This window comes from Botryllus schlosseri, chromosome 14 (genome assembly GCF_051294905.1).
Source record: "Botryllus schlosseri isolate E-star chromosome 14, Bs_hap1, whole genome shotgun sequence".
Classification (NCBI taxonomy): domain Eukaryota; kingdom Metazoa; phylum Chordata; class Ascidiacea; order Stolidobranchia; family Styelidae; genus Botryllus; species Botryllus schlosseri.
The window spans coordinates 21187826-21202673 of record NC_137249.1 but is presented as its reverse complement, the minus strand read 5'-3'; the positions used below and the strand labels follow the sequence as shown (position 1 = coordinate 21202673).

General features: G+C 40.1%; 1 protein-coding gene across 1 annotated transcript in view; it reads right to left on the bottom strand.

The window, feature by feature from the left end:
• Window positions 1-1216: 1216 nt before the first annotated feature.
• LOC145456029 (kinesin-like protein KIF14) overlaps window positions 1217-14848 on the bottom strand; it is a 31011-nt gene continuing 17379 nt past the window's right edge. Inside the window, exons 8-13 of the mRNA XM_080334060.1 lie at window positions 13077-13218; window positions 9131-9253; window positions 8951-9062; window positions 3800-3947; window positions 2444-2556; window positions 1217-1334 (exon numbers count right to left, since the gene is read on the bottom strand). Of these exons, the coding sequence (XP_080190186.1) occupies window positions 2475-2556; window positions 3800-3947; window positions 8951-9062; window positions 9131-9253; window positions 13077-13218 (607 nt within the window). The 3' untranslated portion in view covers window positions 1217-1334; window positions 2444-2474. The remainder of the gene's footprint in view (window positions 1335-2443; window positions 2557-3799; window positions 3948-8950; window positions 9063-9130; window positions 9254-13076; window positions 13219-14848) is intronic.

The window sequence follows — 14848 nt, the reverse complement described above, 5'->3', positions numbered from 1 at the left end:
TCCTATCTTTTCATTGTATCACATTTTTGTTGTGTATGGAGCTGATAAAAATTGCTAATAAACCAATGATGATGAATGTGAAAATCATACAAAAAATTTACAAATTAGGCGATGGTAGCAGTACACTACATATTTTTGCAATGTAAAAACAGGTGACGTCAAACCACAAACACTGCTTTCAATAACGCTTAAAGTTCACTTTCACAAATCGGTTAGTTCACAAATCGTTTCATCAAAACAAGTTTTATGTGCAGCGGTGGAATGATGATCTTCTCTCCAACAACAAATGTTCATTTATGATGTTAACTTCACCTACTCTCATTGAGTCTCTAGGTTGCTACCCTTTCTTCACGCAGTGATCAGTGCGCGCCCGGCTACCCCACAAGCGGATAAAACATGGGTATTTTGTATAGTCGCTGTGCTGGCCAAGCAACACATTTACCATTTTCTAGTCTACACAGATTAACCATTGGTTAGAGTAAATATACAGTTTCTGTAATACCGTTTCAATGTAATCGTAGCTACTGTTATTTTAATTTTGTTAGATGGCCAATTGGGAGAGATGCATAGCTGTGTTCGAACTGTCCATGAATAAACGCCACTTTGAGGTCTATATTGTGGCACTCCCATGTTTAGTAGAAGCCATTCGATGTCTTTGCAGTTAAAAGTTACCTTGTTAGCTAATATACGGAAGCAATTATTTTTCTCTTGTACGGTAGAATGTTATTTAAGCTCCGGTTCCAAGGCAGTGTCTGTCTTCCAGTACTGTCTCGGAGTGAGGCGCAGATCTCAGAGCATATTTAAAATATGCATAATTACAAGTATTCTGCTTACGACTAATAAATAAAATGAATAATAAATAAAAATATCGATCTCAAAAACTAGAGACAACTGTGAGAAACGGATATCATTTCCAGACTCAGAAGCCCAAACATACCTAGTAACCATTAAAATATATTTTGCGCTAAAAAATAAGTTTTTTTGTTGATCAGTGTAGTCTTTGTTCAATACTGAATGTACTTACGATGTACAGAGCCATTTGACAGAATCTTTATTTTGCCATCGAAAGGTCTCGTATCTCTGTATAGATTCCCGCAAAGCGGCAGATAAAATCGGCACAGACGATAAACGTCTTCGAAGGAATGTTCTTGATACCAGAAACATGACATCATGAAGACAATTCCACTTGGGAATTGTGACATATGCAACAACTAACTTGGATGTAGATGGATTTATTTGTGCTACATTTTCTTGTTTGCCAGATCCGGCGATTTCTGACCACAGTGACCATTCGTCAGTTTGGTCGTAGAAAAGATTGCCGCAGTCACTGGGAGCTGGAGAAAAGGATGTTGATAGTGTGAAAGGTGATATGGAGGACCATGTCTTTTGTTTGTGATAAACAGTCAGAATGTGCGGTTAACACATATTTTCAATAATAACTTATTTTCATACTAAACTGGCTACTTGATAAAATCATTAGGCTACTTGAAAAAACGCTGCATCCCAATTCAGCTCTATTCCAACCAGTTGAAGCGAAGATATTGTAGTCGAAAATTCTTGATTGATCAAAAATTAATTTCATTTTTTTAAATTTCACTCGCCCGATCAAAGGGTCAGGTTGTCTGAAGAAGCGATGCACAACAAATTTGGACCAATCGCGACCAGTAGAAACGAAGTTAGTTGTGTAAAAAATTTAATATTTGAAGAAAAAAAATATAACTGTGACAAATTCTTTTCATTATTAATTACAGATCTACCCACCGTAAATACTAGGATTTGAAATCATAAAGTTTGAACATCAATAACTTTGCTTATACCGGTTGAAATTGAGTCAAATTTATTGTCTTTGGCGTTTATTAGGTAACCTAGCTCTTTTATCAGGTATCCAGTATTATCAGAAGAAAAAAATGAACAGACCGAGTGCATGGTTCGGGAACTGACATGTATTCTTGTTAATGTCTCGGTGTTTTGACATGCCGTGTATATTATGAAAGCCGTTCATCTGCACATTATGTAGAAGTAGTAAATATGCTCTCATATAATGGAAGGGTCTTAGTTAACGCTTCTTCTGTTTATAACTGACACCATTTAATATATATATTCCTATTGATATGAGCCGAATTCAAGTAGTTCTGGTATAAACATGGGACGGAGGTGTCACAGAATTACAGTTTATCCGAAATGAACGAGTGCACGAAACATATTCAAGTACAATTAAAGTTTGCAGTATGCAAACATACATTCAATATTATTGGCGTTATCCTCACACTGAACTCATTTTTTGTGAATATCTATTTGTTCGAACGTAGATCCATAGTATCTATCATTCTGATTATGAAGCATATATGATAATACCATGTCAGGCATACTTATTATAAATTGAAAGATGAAATTGACAATCGACGAAACATTCCAAATTAAGAACAAAAATATGCAACTCAACCCATGGCGCTTCCAGACAAGTAATCCAAAAACTATTCCCTCATCGCTTCCAGCTTTTCTTCAAATTTTTCCATGGACCAAAGTGTGCAAATCCCAAGCCTTGTATTTTCAACTCTAGAAATATTTGACATAGACTACTATTTTCTCTTAGTTCATTGACATATTGTTTCATTGACACATAGTACACCAGTGGTCTCAACACTCAAATGTGCCGAGCCAATTTCCAAGTTTTGGTGACCCCGTGGAGGGGCGTAGCAGCAATAATAGGGGTATTCGAATTCCTCCTTATTAGGGCTTATTTGAGAGGGCTATGCTAAATGACATTCCACAAACATCGCGAAAATGTGATTTACCGTACTATTACACAATCTCACAATCCCATTTATGAATATTCAAAAGAATTTGCTGTTGTACTAGGTAGAGATGATAAGTATATTTTGCAAAAATTATGAGATATACACACCATGTCAGAAGATAAATGCATTATATCAGCGTAAATTTAACAACGTTTTTGACCTTGCCTATCAAAGGGACCAATAGATTATGGCAACCCAACACAGGATCGGAAACAGCTGTAGGCCCGACACATCAATTGTAGAGTGCATATCGTGCTATCTTCGTATTTCTCAAGCAATGCAGATACATATATGCTTTGATATTCTACAGTCCGGGAAATGTCTTCCATGATTTATGTCTGATGTAGCTTGAAAGGGACCATGAATTTCGTTTATAGAACAGGAAACGCACTGATTCAACTATAACTTGAGACCTATACCAACTAGATGCGGAGCTTTGTTAAAAGGACAAAGCGAAAATGGGCTTGTTGTTACAGACTGAAAATATATTCTTTAAGCCCAAGGAGTTCACGAGACTGGCTCAGGGAATCCCTAAAGTTCCCAGAAACAACGGTTATAAACCCCTGGCATAGTGAGCTGTGATATAGTATTTTAATTAGTTGCATATCTTTATAGCGGTGAGCTCTGGCTCTCGTTTCGAGTTTTTGAAAGTGAGTAGTTCTAGATTTAGTTCTGGTTGTTCTGGTTGCGCGAGTAGTTCGAGTTCTAGTTGCACATATTGAAATAAGTTGTTGATAGAAGTTAGCTTTCTGCTGACTGGCAACCTTGAAAGTATCTTAGCTTTTACGTAATACATTCAATGAACGAAGAATTGCCGCAAATATTTCGAGTAGGACAAAGAAGTGCGTCATGGAACATTTTCAACGAGAGCGGACCACGAGTACAAATAGGTTGAAAACCACAGTTCTAAATGGAATTGGCAATAAGACATTCTGCACTGCAGAGAGATGATTCGGCCACCCCTGAATGAGAGAAAAAACTTGATAGATCAAATATCTTACTGGACTCGAGTTTCGCCATGCTCCAATTCGTAACGAGAGAAAACGGTATCTTTTTTCATGGAAGCACTGATTTTGTTGGCTTCTTCAAGAAATATTGCAATACGTACCGGGCTCCCGTTCCCTGAATCTACCGGCTTGCTTTCCCAATCTAGGAAGCGGTTGAATAAAATCGTTACACAAGACCGTTATCACAGATTTCGGGAGAGTAATAAATTGGCATAAGCTGCAAATGTGATGTAAGATGATCCATCGTCCTGGCAACAACGCAAAGAAGCGAGAGCAATGTAGCGTTAGTGAAACAGACCATTGTCATTGGCAATTCATCGGTTACGTAATTGCAGACTGCAACGTTCCCACATCATGATTAGAGCCCGACCGATATTGGATTTTTGAGCCGATACCGATAAAACCGATATCCAGTACCTTCACCGATAACCCCGATATATTCAGCCGATATTCAAAAGATATGGAATCGAGCTCAAGGCGCATATTTAACAGCTCAAGAATATTTCTTTGAACAGATTTGCAGTCATTGCCATGCTTGAACATGAAATGAATGATCTATAATAAATATATCAATAGCACCAGTCTAGCAGTTGCAGATTACAGTTCACAAAGCATAATTTCTCGCCCCTTTCTCCGAGGAGTGAACTTCTGTGGTCTTCATAAATGATGTATATAGCACTGAACAGAGTGAGTAGTTTTTCACTTGGTACCATAGTTAGTGGCAGAGCAAGAATTGGAAATCTTTCTTTATTTCGGTTCCACCACTCTGCTGCAGGCGCAGGGGATCTTTCCTTCAATGGTTCTACCAAATATTGATATTCTTCTGGCAGTGCACCTGGAGCCTTCAGCACATCATTAACAAATAGCTGAAGAGAATGTGCAAAACAACTCACATTGTTCACGTCTGCTACTGCTCCGCCCATCCCCTTGGGCCTTGACCATGACCAGCATTTCAGCAATCAATTGATCAATATTCGACGCTCTTATCAGCATTGGCCCATGTCATCATGGAATCAAAGATTTCCGTATGAATTGTTGGCTCTGCTCTACTTTTGCTTGATTTCCTTGCAATCTAGTCTCGCATATTCCCCATCATGGTGGCCGCTCAGGCCTCAGTCAGATGACTTCATGTCTTCATATATTACTGGTATTTTTTGCTTTGTTGCCTTGGCTTGTGAGCTTCTTACACAGACACCACCAGCACTATCTACAGAAAATTGTTTCGACGCGACGCTTTTCTCCATCATCACGAGGGTCAGTCCAGCATGAATGAAGTTCTCATTTCTCTAATCGATGGAAATATTCTGCAGACAACTATCCATCCAGCTGCTCTCTGTCTTTGGTATTCGATCACTGCAGGGGAATTCCAACGAAGTCACTGGGGCATAACGGTGAAAGTATATTTCTCACATTATAGAATGTAAACGTATACATTCTATACTCACATAGTCCTACTGGCCTGCATGCACTATGCAGCTGGGCCATTTAATTTTATAGTTTACCGACATGCAGTGAAGACCTCACATCTTCTCTGATTCCCTACCACCTTGTTGTGACGTCACGAAAATGGCCGATATTTTTTTACCTCCAATGGCCGATACCGATATTTCTTTCCAAGTGTGATATCGACTCGATATTATCGGCGAGGCGATAATCGGTCGGGCTCTAATCATGATTATGGTATACTGACAAACAACTTCAACAATTGGCCTAATCTAAGTGAAATTACGCGAAATTGGACAGTGCGTTTGTGTATACCTGCCAATCGGAATTAATTCCTGCACATATTCGTTACTCTGACAAGGCTTTGCTAACATTAATTGGGATTTGGGAAATGTAGCAATACAGCTTAGACACCGATACAATGCCAAAACAATTGTCGCGAGACGAGCTACTCAATACGATTGCACAATCTGAATACGTTCATGCTGTACGCAAGAGACTAGATACTGATTAGATGAACGCTTTCTCATTCGAAATCGCCTATACTTCTTGTGGTCTGCTTGGTATACTCGCATTGCCGAGTTATCGCACAATGTCATTTGTCAGTGTTCCAATCGATATGAACAAGGGGCATTGTGAACGGCATTGAATTTCGTAGTTAAATTTCGACGCATCAGTAGACAGAACACTTCTATATTTCAATGAACTGGATTGCTGGTTGGACTCATATCGGTAGCCGAAACATCGAATTACAAACTATCAAGCATTTGGTAGACAGTGGACTTTTCTTGGCAAGATCGCGTCATGCGCCCAGTCCTTTTAATAACGACTGTATGACTTGATGTTAACCAGTGCGGGGCTGGTATCGAAACGTCACACGAGTGGTTGAACGCTCAGCAGCATGTAGTAAAGTGCGTTTAGCAGTGGCGGCTCGTCCTAGAGGGCAACTGGGGCATTGCCCCACCTAAAATTCTGTTCAATAACAATTTAACCATTTATAGACGCACAGCAATCAGTATATACCGAGATCACGGCGAAACCCGCATTATGCTTGTGCTTTCGCTAACAAATGCCCATACATAGCGAAGTCTCTGCGAAAATCGAATTCTCTTCTGTGTTTTCGCTTTGTGAATGCCTAGCCGGGGCTTGCCCCGGTAGCGCTCATAACAAGCTTTCACTATCTATTCTCTCAAAGCCGCGCACAATAAAGAAACGGTGATTTACTCTCTCCTATTCGTAAAATGGCCGAGCAAGTGGGGCAACTATGCCTGTCGCCCTTAAGGTGTGATGTAACAATCGTATCTATATCTGAACTCGGTTACCGTGATATGCGTTGACTTGACCTTTGCTGGTATATGTCGATTTTGACGGTGTTTCGCACCATGATAATTCTTGAAACTTGGTACGATATGTCGTGAAGGTAGTATTTAGCACTGCTCCAAGTTTCAGGCTTGCTACTCAAAGATAAGGGTGGTAATTTCGTTTCCGAAGTTCAGTGTGTGCTGATCTATCATGTACATTGTACAGCAAACAGATTTTACTCAAAAGCCGGTATTGGTCTCCATTGATTTTGACGATGTTCCATACCGAGATCGGTCATGATATTTGGCACAGTAAGTCTTAATGTTAGTATCGACCGCTGTAATAAGTTTTAAGTTTGTCACTGAACTATGTGGGTGGTAATTTCGTTTCCAAAGTCGAGTGAGAGCTGACTCTTCATTTATCGCTAACAGATTTACGCAAAAGTCGTTATTGGTCTCTATTGATTTTAACGATGTTCCATACCTAGATCTGTCATGAGCTTTTGCACGGTATGTCTTGATTTTAGTATCGAACGCGGTGCCAAGTCTTAAAGTTGACGCTCAATGATTGAGGCAGTTATTTCGTTTTCGAGGTTGAGTATGGTAGAGATGCGCGCTGATCTGATACTTAGCCTACCTACATCATTGCGGATCTCACGGAAAAGCCGGTGTCTGTCTGTGCTAATCTAGTCTGCGTTCCATAACGAGATCGGTCATGATATTTCCAATGGTATATCTCGATGATCGCATGAAACAGCTAACTAAGATTCTCGGTTTGCATTCAAATATTCACATAATTTTATGTTCGCCAATGTGCATTTCACTGTGAAATTGTGGCCTTCAAACCATTTGCTTACAATCCCCTGTCAAATGCGATAGCTATTTCATTTTCGATGTCGGCTAACATTCGATCAGCCTATTCCTCGATCTATTTTACTCAAAGTTCGGTGTTCGTCTGTTTGTATTGATTTTGACAGTGTACCATACCGGAATGGGTTATGAGATTGCGAATGCTACTTCTCGATGATTTCATGTAACAGTATGCTAAGTTTACGGCTTTCATTCATGTATTTATTGATTAATATATTTTCCAACGGCGATTTGGCAGCAGACAGTAAGCCGTATGTGTTGCGTCACAATCTCCAGTTTCAAGGCCAAAATGTACTATGTTGTTCCGAGACCGAAGTTCCGAGGCTGCTGTTCTTAGTTCTTCAAAGACCATTCAAATTGATGTTCTGGATTCAATATGACAGGCCCAATCTATGAGATAACAATTGCGTATGTATCCGAAGTCGTTGACCTTTGCAGCTAGGCTTACGCAATCTCTCGAGTTCTAGTCATTGGAATTAGTCTGGTCAAGTCAAGTGCGAACATGAATCGTATTGAATCTTTGCTCCGTACGTAGGCTAGTTTACGTAGTTGCCTTTAGAGCGAAAATTAAAGGTCTAGAGGACTACTCCTTGTCGCTTCGACATATTCCTGTCTTTTCATTGTACCGCATTTTTGTGGTGTATTGAACTGATAAAATTGCTAATAAACCAATGATGATGATGATAGAAATTGTCCAGTCCATTGATCCAATCGTACGCCGGGTACCTCCGCTTTGGTTGCCTATCACCTGGTCGTAACTCGTAACCACCAGCTCAGTGGTCGTAACACACCAGGATCGTGTACGAAACACTTTCGTACGGCCTATCGATTTGCGTAATCTCTAACTCTACCATGAAATCATGACGCATGCTACTAAGGATGACCTGATAATTGATTCGTGGCATAGGGACGATTCTTAGTTCACGTACATTATGTAAAATAATCCTTTGATTAAAAAAAAATGAATAAAACATTTGTTACCACACTTCAAGTCACGGCTCACCGGCAAACCTCTCGCGGCACCTACGTTAAAATCACTGTTGTCGGGAAATTCATGTGACCATCATATTAAAGTTACTTTTTTACGTTGGAAAACGCCATTGTGACGTCATGTTGATAAAAGTCGCTCGCAGCCCTTGCCCTACCACCCGATATTGTCACGAGCCGCCACTGGCGTTTAGTGCGACTATGACACCACGGACATGGAGTGATTATGACATCACAAGACTCCACCACCTCGTACACAAATAAAAGGTCATGCCTATGATGTACTCAGTGTTTAATCTAAAATCTTAGAAATTACAATAGAAAAAAATCAATAAAGACCTGATTAATCTGAATATCAAATTGGGTTTGCCTATTGCAGTGTAAATGACTAATGAGATTTGTAAATGATTAATTAAAGATTGATGTGGCATAACGACCTGGCCGAATCAAACACATGAAAATTTGATGCAAATGCTTTGCCAATTAAACGGATACTTAATTGAATTAGTGTTTCAAGTGAAATATTCCAAAAATTGCAACATACTTTCCGATTCCCGTCTCTGTAGGTTTTTTTGTATCCTATCAATTTCGGATGAAAACTTCATGCGCTCTCTTCCAAGTTCCGTGACAACTGTCTCGGAAATTTCTTCTAGATTCTACAAGCGATAAATACCCGGATTACTCAAATCACCGAAAATATGAGCAGTAAAATTGATAAAGTTACCTTTTGAGTTTCAAGTCGCTGAGGCATCACCAAGATTTCATTTTTCGTCTGGAATTGTGTTTGCAATGACAAATTTTCGTCCTTAACCACCTTCCTCTGCTCCTCAATTTTTTGGGCGTCACCCTTCAGACAGAAGACCATCGCTCTATCAAATATACCAGACCTGATTTGCAGAACAGTATCTCGCCGGCTATCCGACAGTCATCGAACATGTCCACATTAAAGTCGAAATACAAACAATTTCTACTGAATTAATACTAGCTCGCCCTCTATTTTACCGGGCCACAACGTGACATGTCGATCTCACCTTTTTGTTATACCAATCCTTCTATAATATCGTCGTTTAGTTTTCATTCAGTGTGCAACGCCTTTTATACATCGCCTAGGTCAGGTGGGTGTCTGATATCGAAGACTACTCCAAGTCGTTTCGACACCTTCCCGTCTTTCACATAGTACAGTTTTTGGTGTATTGAAATGATGAAAATTGAATTGAACAAAAAATTCTTTGTGTTGTGAAGCCGAAATGCAGCCAACACACTCAAACAACTTGAAAATTTTAAGCTTTGGAATTGGAATTAGAATAATTAGGACACCATTTTTGCCAGCTTAGAATCAGATTACTGAATTAGCAAATACCTGAAAATTGAATCAAATTCTCAATTGAAAAGAAATACAACAAAATCACGTTCGGTTCATATAAAATCAGAGTCCATCCTCGGAAGCATAAAATGGGCGAATGACTGCACCAAGCTTGGCTTGTCTTGCCCTATCAGTGTTTGGATCAAGTCACTACCTTCGAGTCACGAGTCATCTCGAGTCATTGCAGATTTTGAGTCGATTCAAGTCAAGTCAATCGATTTTCAAAGGTGACTCGAGTCAAGTCAAGTCTCCCGTTTTTTGGAGGTGACTCGAGTCGAGTCTAGTCAAGTCAAGTCAAGTCACGAGTCAAGTCACAATTCAAGTCACAATTCAAGTCAAATAAAATTTTCGATGCATGGGTGATGATTCAAAGTCATTACACTTTGCCAGCTGTGTGTAAAACAGATTATTTGATCAATGATGATCATTTATCTTGAATCAAATAACGAATGTCTAGTTGAATACACATGCGAAAGGACGTTGTATCACTCGCGCACACGTATAACTGTTAATAAAATACGTGAGTAACTGTACAGTAACATGCTACAGTCGGTTATTATCAGCAAAAATATAGGACCTAATCTACATCTACATATCCGTGAGTAAATATACGTACAAGCTATATTATTTTGATTTAAATCATACATAAAGGTTAGTAAAGGCGAGCACTGCGCAACGTAAGCATTGATCCGTCTAAGAAACAGAGAGATTGCTATTTACAGTAATCTTCTTCTACTACTACTACGACAACGTAAGCTGTGATTGTTTAGTTTGCGGTATATTTATTTGTGATCTAACAATCGGGGATCAGTGTATCGTACGATCAGTGAATTACTGGTTACACTCACAAGTGACATCGGCGTATCTCGAACAATCTGAACATATACAAGATATAGTGATTTATTCGACAACGTTTACTTAACGACTTGAAATTGACTCGCAAATTTTGCTCCGAGTCACGAGTCCGAGTCAATGCTCATTTTTGAAGCTTCGAGTCAAGTCCAAGTCAAGTCATTTTCCAAAGTGACTCGAGTCAAGTCAAGTCATACGAAAAAGTTGACTCGAGTCTGACTCGAGTCAAGTCACGACTCGAGTCATCCCAACACTGTGCCCTATACGTTCAACTGCGTTATTCCTCTCTATGCTGCGGTTATCAGATTTGTCGCATTCATATTGCCGATACGCTATCTTCTGATCTTCTGATGAACCGCGTCATAGAGAGCAAAATAACGCAATCAAAAGCAGAAAAATTAGAGCCTAACGAACAAACAACCAACGATGATTAGATTGATCTACCTTGGATTGGCCCTATTTCCACCCGCTTTGAAAAGAAATTATTTCAGCGGCAATAGCCTGAATGTTAGAGGAGTGCTTACACACAGTGAAGACCGACGGTATTTTTACGACAACGCAACTGCTCACTGTAACACGTAAAGAAGTGCTTCAACAAAGTAATGTAGTTTGCAAATATTAGTGCCACCGTGATTGTGGGTACGTGGGATGACCGTCTAAGCGCTTGCAGGAACGCACAAATCAGCATGTCCCTACATTTAGTAGAACACGCGCCTCGCCCTCGGTGAAAATCTCTTGACTCATGCCCTCAAGCTTGATGCGCACCAATTTAAGGCCATAAATTCCACCTTTGGCTAACATCTGAGCGAAAAATTATCGAGAAGACAGATTTCGTATCGTTTGGGTGGGCCGTTCACACATCTATTTGTGTGTCCTGGAGTCGAATTTTATCAAAATACACCAGTCGAGGCTGTGTCAACAAAAAAGTTCGTGCGCCATCTAAAATTAGTACATTGAACGCTCTCGTATTCGACATTTCATGATGGTGACGTCATATTTTAATACGATGTTCTTTTCCATTCCTTACTAGTTGCTGACGATTACCCCTGACGAGTGTCAGCCGAATATATTCGGTTTCATTCAATATTAATATACTGATCAATTGTATCAGGGGTTCTCAACCGGGGGGGCGCGGGAGGCTCTCAGGGGGGGGGCGAGAAATGTTTGTCAATTTTGTCAATGTCTGTATAAATTGTGACTAAACATGTGTTTCACAACCAATATACGATTATTGAAGATTAAACTCAATTCGTATTCTAGAAAGCTTGCCAAACTGAGACTCCAGCAGTAGCGCTCAACGGAGTATAGGCTGACTTCAACTTCATTTGAGCAAATTTTTGATATTCTTTGAAGATTTAGTGAAATTCCTACGTGCAAGTCATTCATTACTTTATAGCTTTGGCAGTAGCCTAAATCTCTGTGCGCTAGGTAGCTGTTGTTGATAGCTGGCGAACTGCACTGCCTAAGACAGACTTAGATGCAATATAGGTTGCCGGGTGTCGCCCTCAATTCGGCTATAAATCAACACAATTTAATTCATTTCCAAACCTGATCAAATTTAGCATGGCAGGACAGAACATCGCCGTGCTCTTTGTAGTCACTACCAGCATCAGGATTATTCTCAGTGCAACCTACCTTGAAATTAATTGTGTCCTTTTCAATGTTTTTTGTTTTTTTCAAACAAGTTTGGGGAGGTTTGTCAGCAAAGGTTTGTCAGCAATGTAAAAGACTAAACAACTGGAAAGCGGATTCAAAACTGGCGTAAGATATACCTTAGGTATACTATTAGATCAGGGGTGGGCAGCCCGTACGGCCGCATACGGCCGTAGAAGGGAATTTGTGCGACCGTCGACGCCTAATTCAATTGGTATGTGTTGGCAGCCGTAGACATGCAAATTGCAATTACGAATTCACTCTCGAATTTTCGAGAGATTTTATTTGATCTTGAAATTTTCTTCGCGCTCCGCGCAATTCAACAAGACTTCATTTTTCGATTTTAATGTAGTAGCGCCCTTTTTAATTGGAGCAGGAATGGGCATCCTCAAGAAAGAACAATTCATTCGCGGCTCTGAAAAATTTTCGCGCTTGGCGCGACAATATGCAGTCCCTGCAACTATTCATAACATTGCCACTCGCGATTTCGGTGCGTACAATAGGCCGTTGTGAAAAGTAGAATAGTCCGGAGTTCACCGTGAATGGATATGGACAGTTTACCATAGGTATTTTGCGTCCAGATCGGTCATCGCGGCTATGCCCTGGAATGCGGCCTTCGGCTACATAAGTAATCGAAATGCGGCCACGATTTGCAGGAAGGTTGCCCACCTCGATGTCAGATGATGTGCTCTTTTTGACATGACGATACATGGAACGGGGTCAGGGGGGCGCGATTATTTTGACCATCGCCAAGGGGGGCGCGTGTCAAAAAAGGTTGAGAATCGCTGAATTGTTTCTGTACCTCCAAGAAGCTCTTCACTTCTGTTTTTACTTCATTTTTTGCTGCTTCGATTTCCTTCAACAAATCCTTTCTCACATCGTCGATTTCCTTCAATATACGTTGACGTTCGTGAAGGCGAGCTTCTTCTATTTCTTTCTCAATTCTGGTATTTAAAATGAAGATTAGCGAAAGCGAAAGCATTCAATCGCTGATCCACATTGTAAAAAAGTGCGCAATTATCCAAATGTCATCAGTGGGGCGATTTTTTTTTACCTAAAAAACAAAGGATTTTGACCTGAAAAATCATAAATTTGACATTTTTTGACCTTAAAAAACTAAATTTTGACCAAATTTTAACCTAACGTATGCAAATTGATTTTTTTTACGAAGTAGTTTTCCATGAAAAAAAAATTTTGACTCAAAAACTGACAAAATATCATTTTAACAAAATCTGGCCCTATGATGAATTTCAGTACATGACGTACTATGGTGAAAATAATTAATATTTATTGTAGCACAACGAAATATACCTTCCTTCATTCTCAGCAGGGTTTTCTTGATATCTAGTTCTAGATATCCCTGATTCTCGGGTAAAAAGTGTCTGTCTTTACTAAGTAGCTTGCCAAGAATGGAGATGTGGCGAGATACCGTAGTGCAGGGGCGGGCAACTTCTCCAGTCGGCGGGCCGGATGTAGGAAAATTAGGTACTTGGCGGGCCGGATTGCTGAATCGATACATTATTTGCCCATTTATTCACATATACATTATACATGGTATAAATCGTATTTGATGATAGTATTTTAACGAAGCAATGTTATTTCAAAGCAATTTTTCGCCGATAATGACGAAGAGAATGTTGCTTTGAGGACAACATTGTCATGTGGTTCTCAAACTTTTTTGAACACGCCCCCCCCCTTTTTGATAGTGAAAAATTCCGCGCCCCCCTTATCGTGACATCACAAATATTAAAGAGGTAATTCAGAATGCTAGCCATCCCAACGGATAGTTTGATGGCACTAAAGGTTATGCCTATTGATGAGAAAATTCTCAAATATGAAATTTGGACAATAGATAGAGCATTAGGTTACTGTAAATCGCGCGAAGCGCGAAAAAAATTTCAGTTAACTGTGACTTCGCACCCCCTTCAGATGCTTTCACGCCCCCCCAGCTTGAGAACCAAGGTCGCACATGCATCGCCATGTCGTCTTCTCTGTGATCAATCAACACAAGGTGCAATCCTTAATTAAGATTTTAAGTTGTTCGATAAGCCTGGTACCCCAAATTTACCAAGATATCAATTCATTAGGGTTGAGTAGGTGGCGAGATAGTGGGTGAGATAGCGTAGTGGTATAATACACAGCTACAAAACCCAATGTGCTTTGGGTTCGAGTCCGACTCTAGAATTGCTACCTAAGTGTTGAAGGTTAATCTAGGCTCCTACTCGCCATCCCATCGGCATAACTATTGAGCGGTGTCGCACAAAAGCCTGGACGTGTGCCGTGCTACCAGTTGACGCTTACGGAATCAAAAAAAGAAATATCGGCCTGGTGTAAATGACAATTGCAGTCGACATACACCATGATTACCACAAACAACATTGGGGTTAAGTTCATAGTGAATGCTGACAATGCAAGTCTTTTCGCTTCGACGAACTTACGCGTAAGCTCCACTCTCGCACGCTGCGCAGTGCGAACACACGAATATATTAACATACAGTCACTGAAATTTGACGTAGTAGCCAAGTAGTGGGAAATCTCGGCAGACTAATTGCCGCGGGCTGCCCGCGGGCCGGA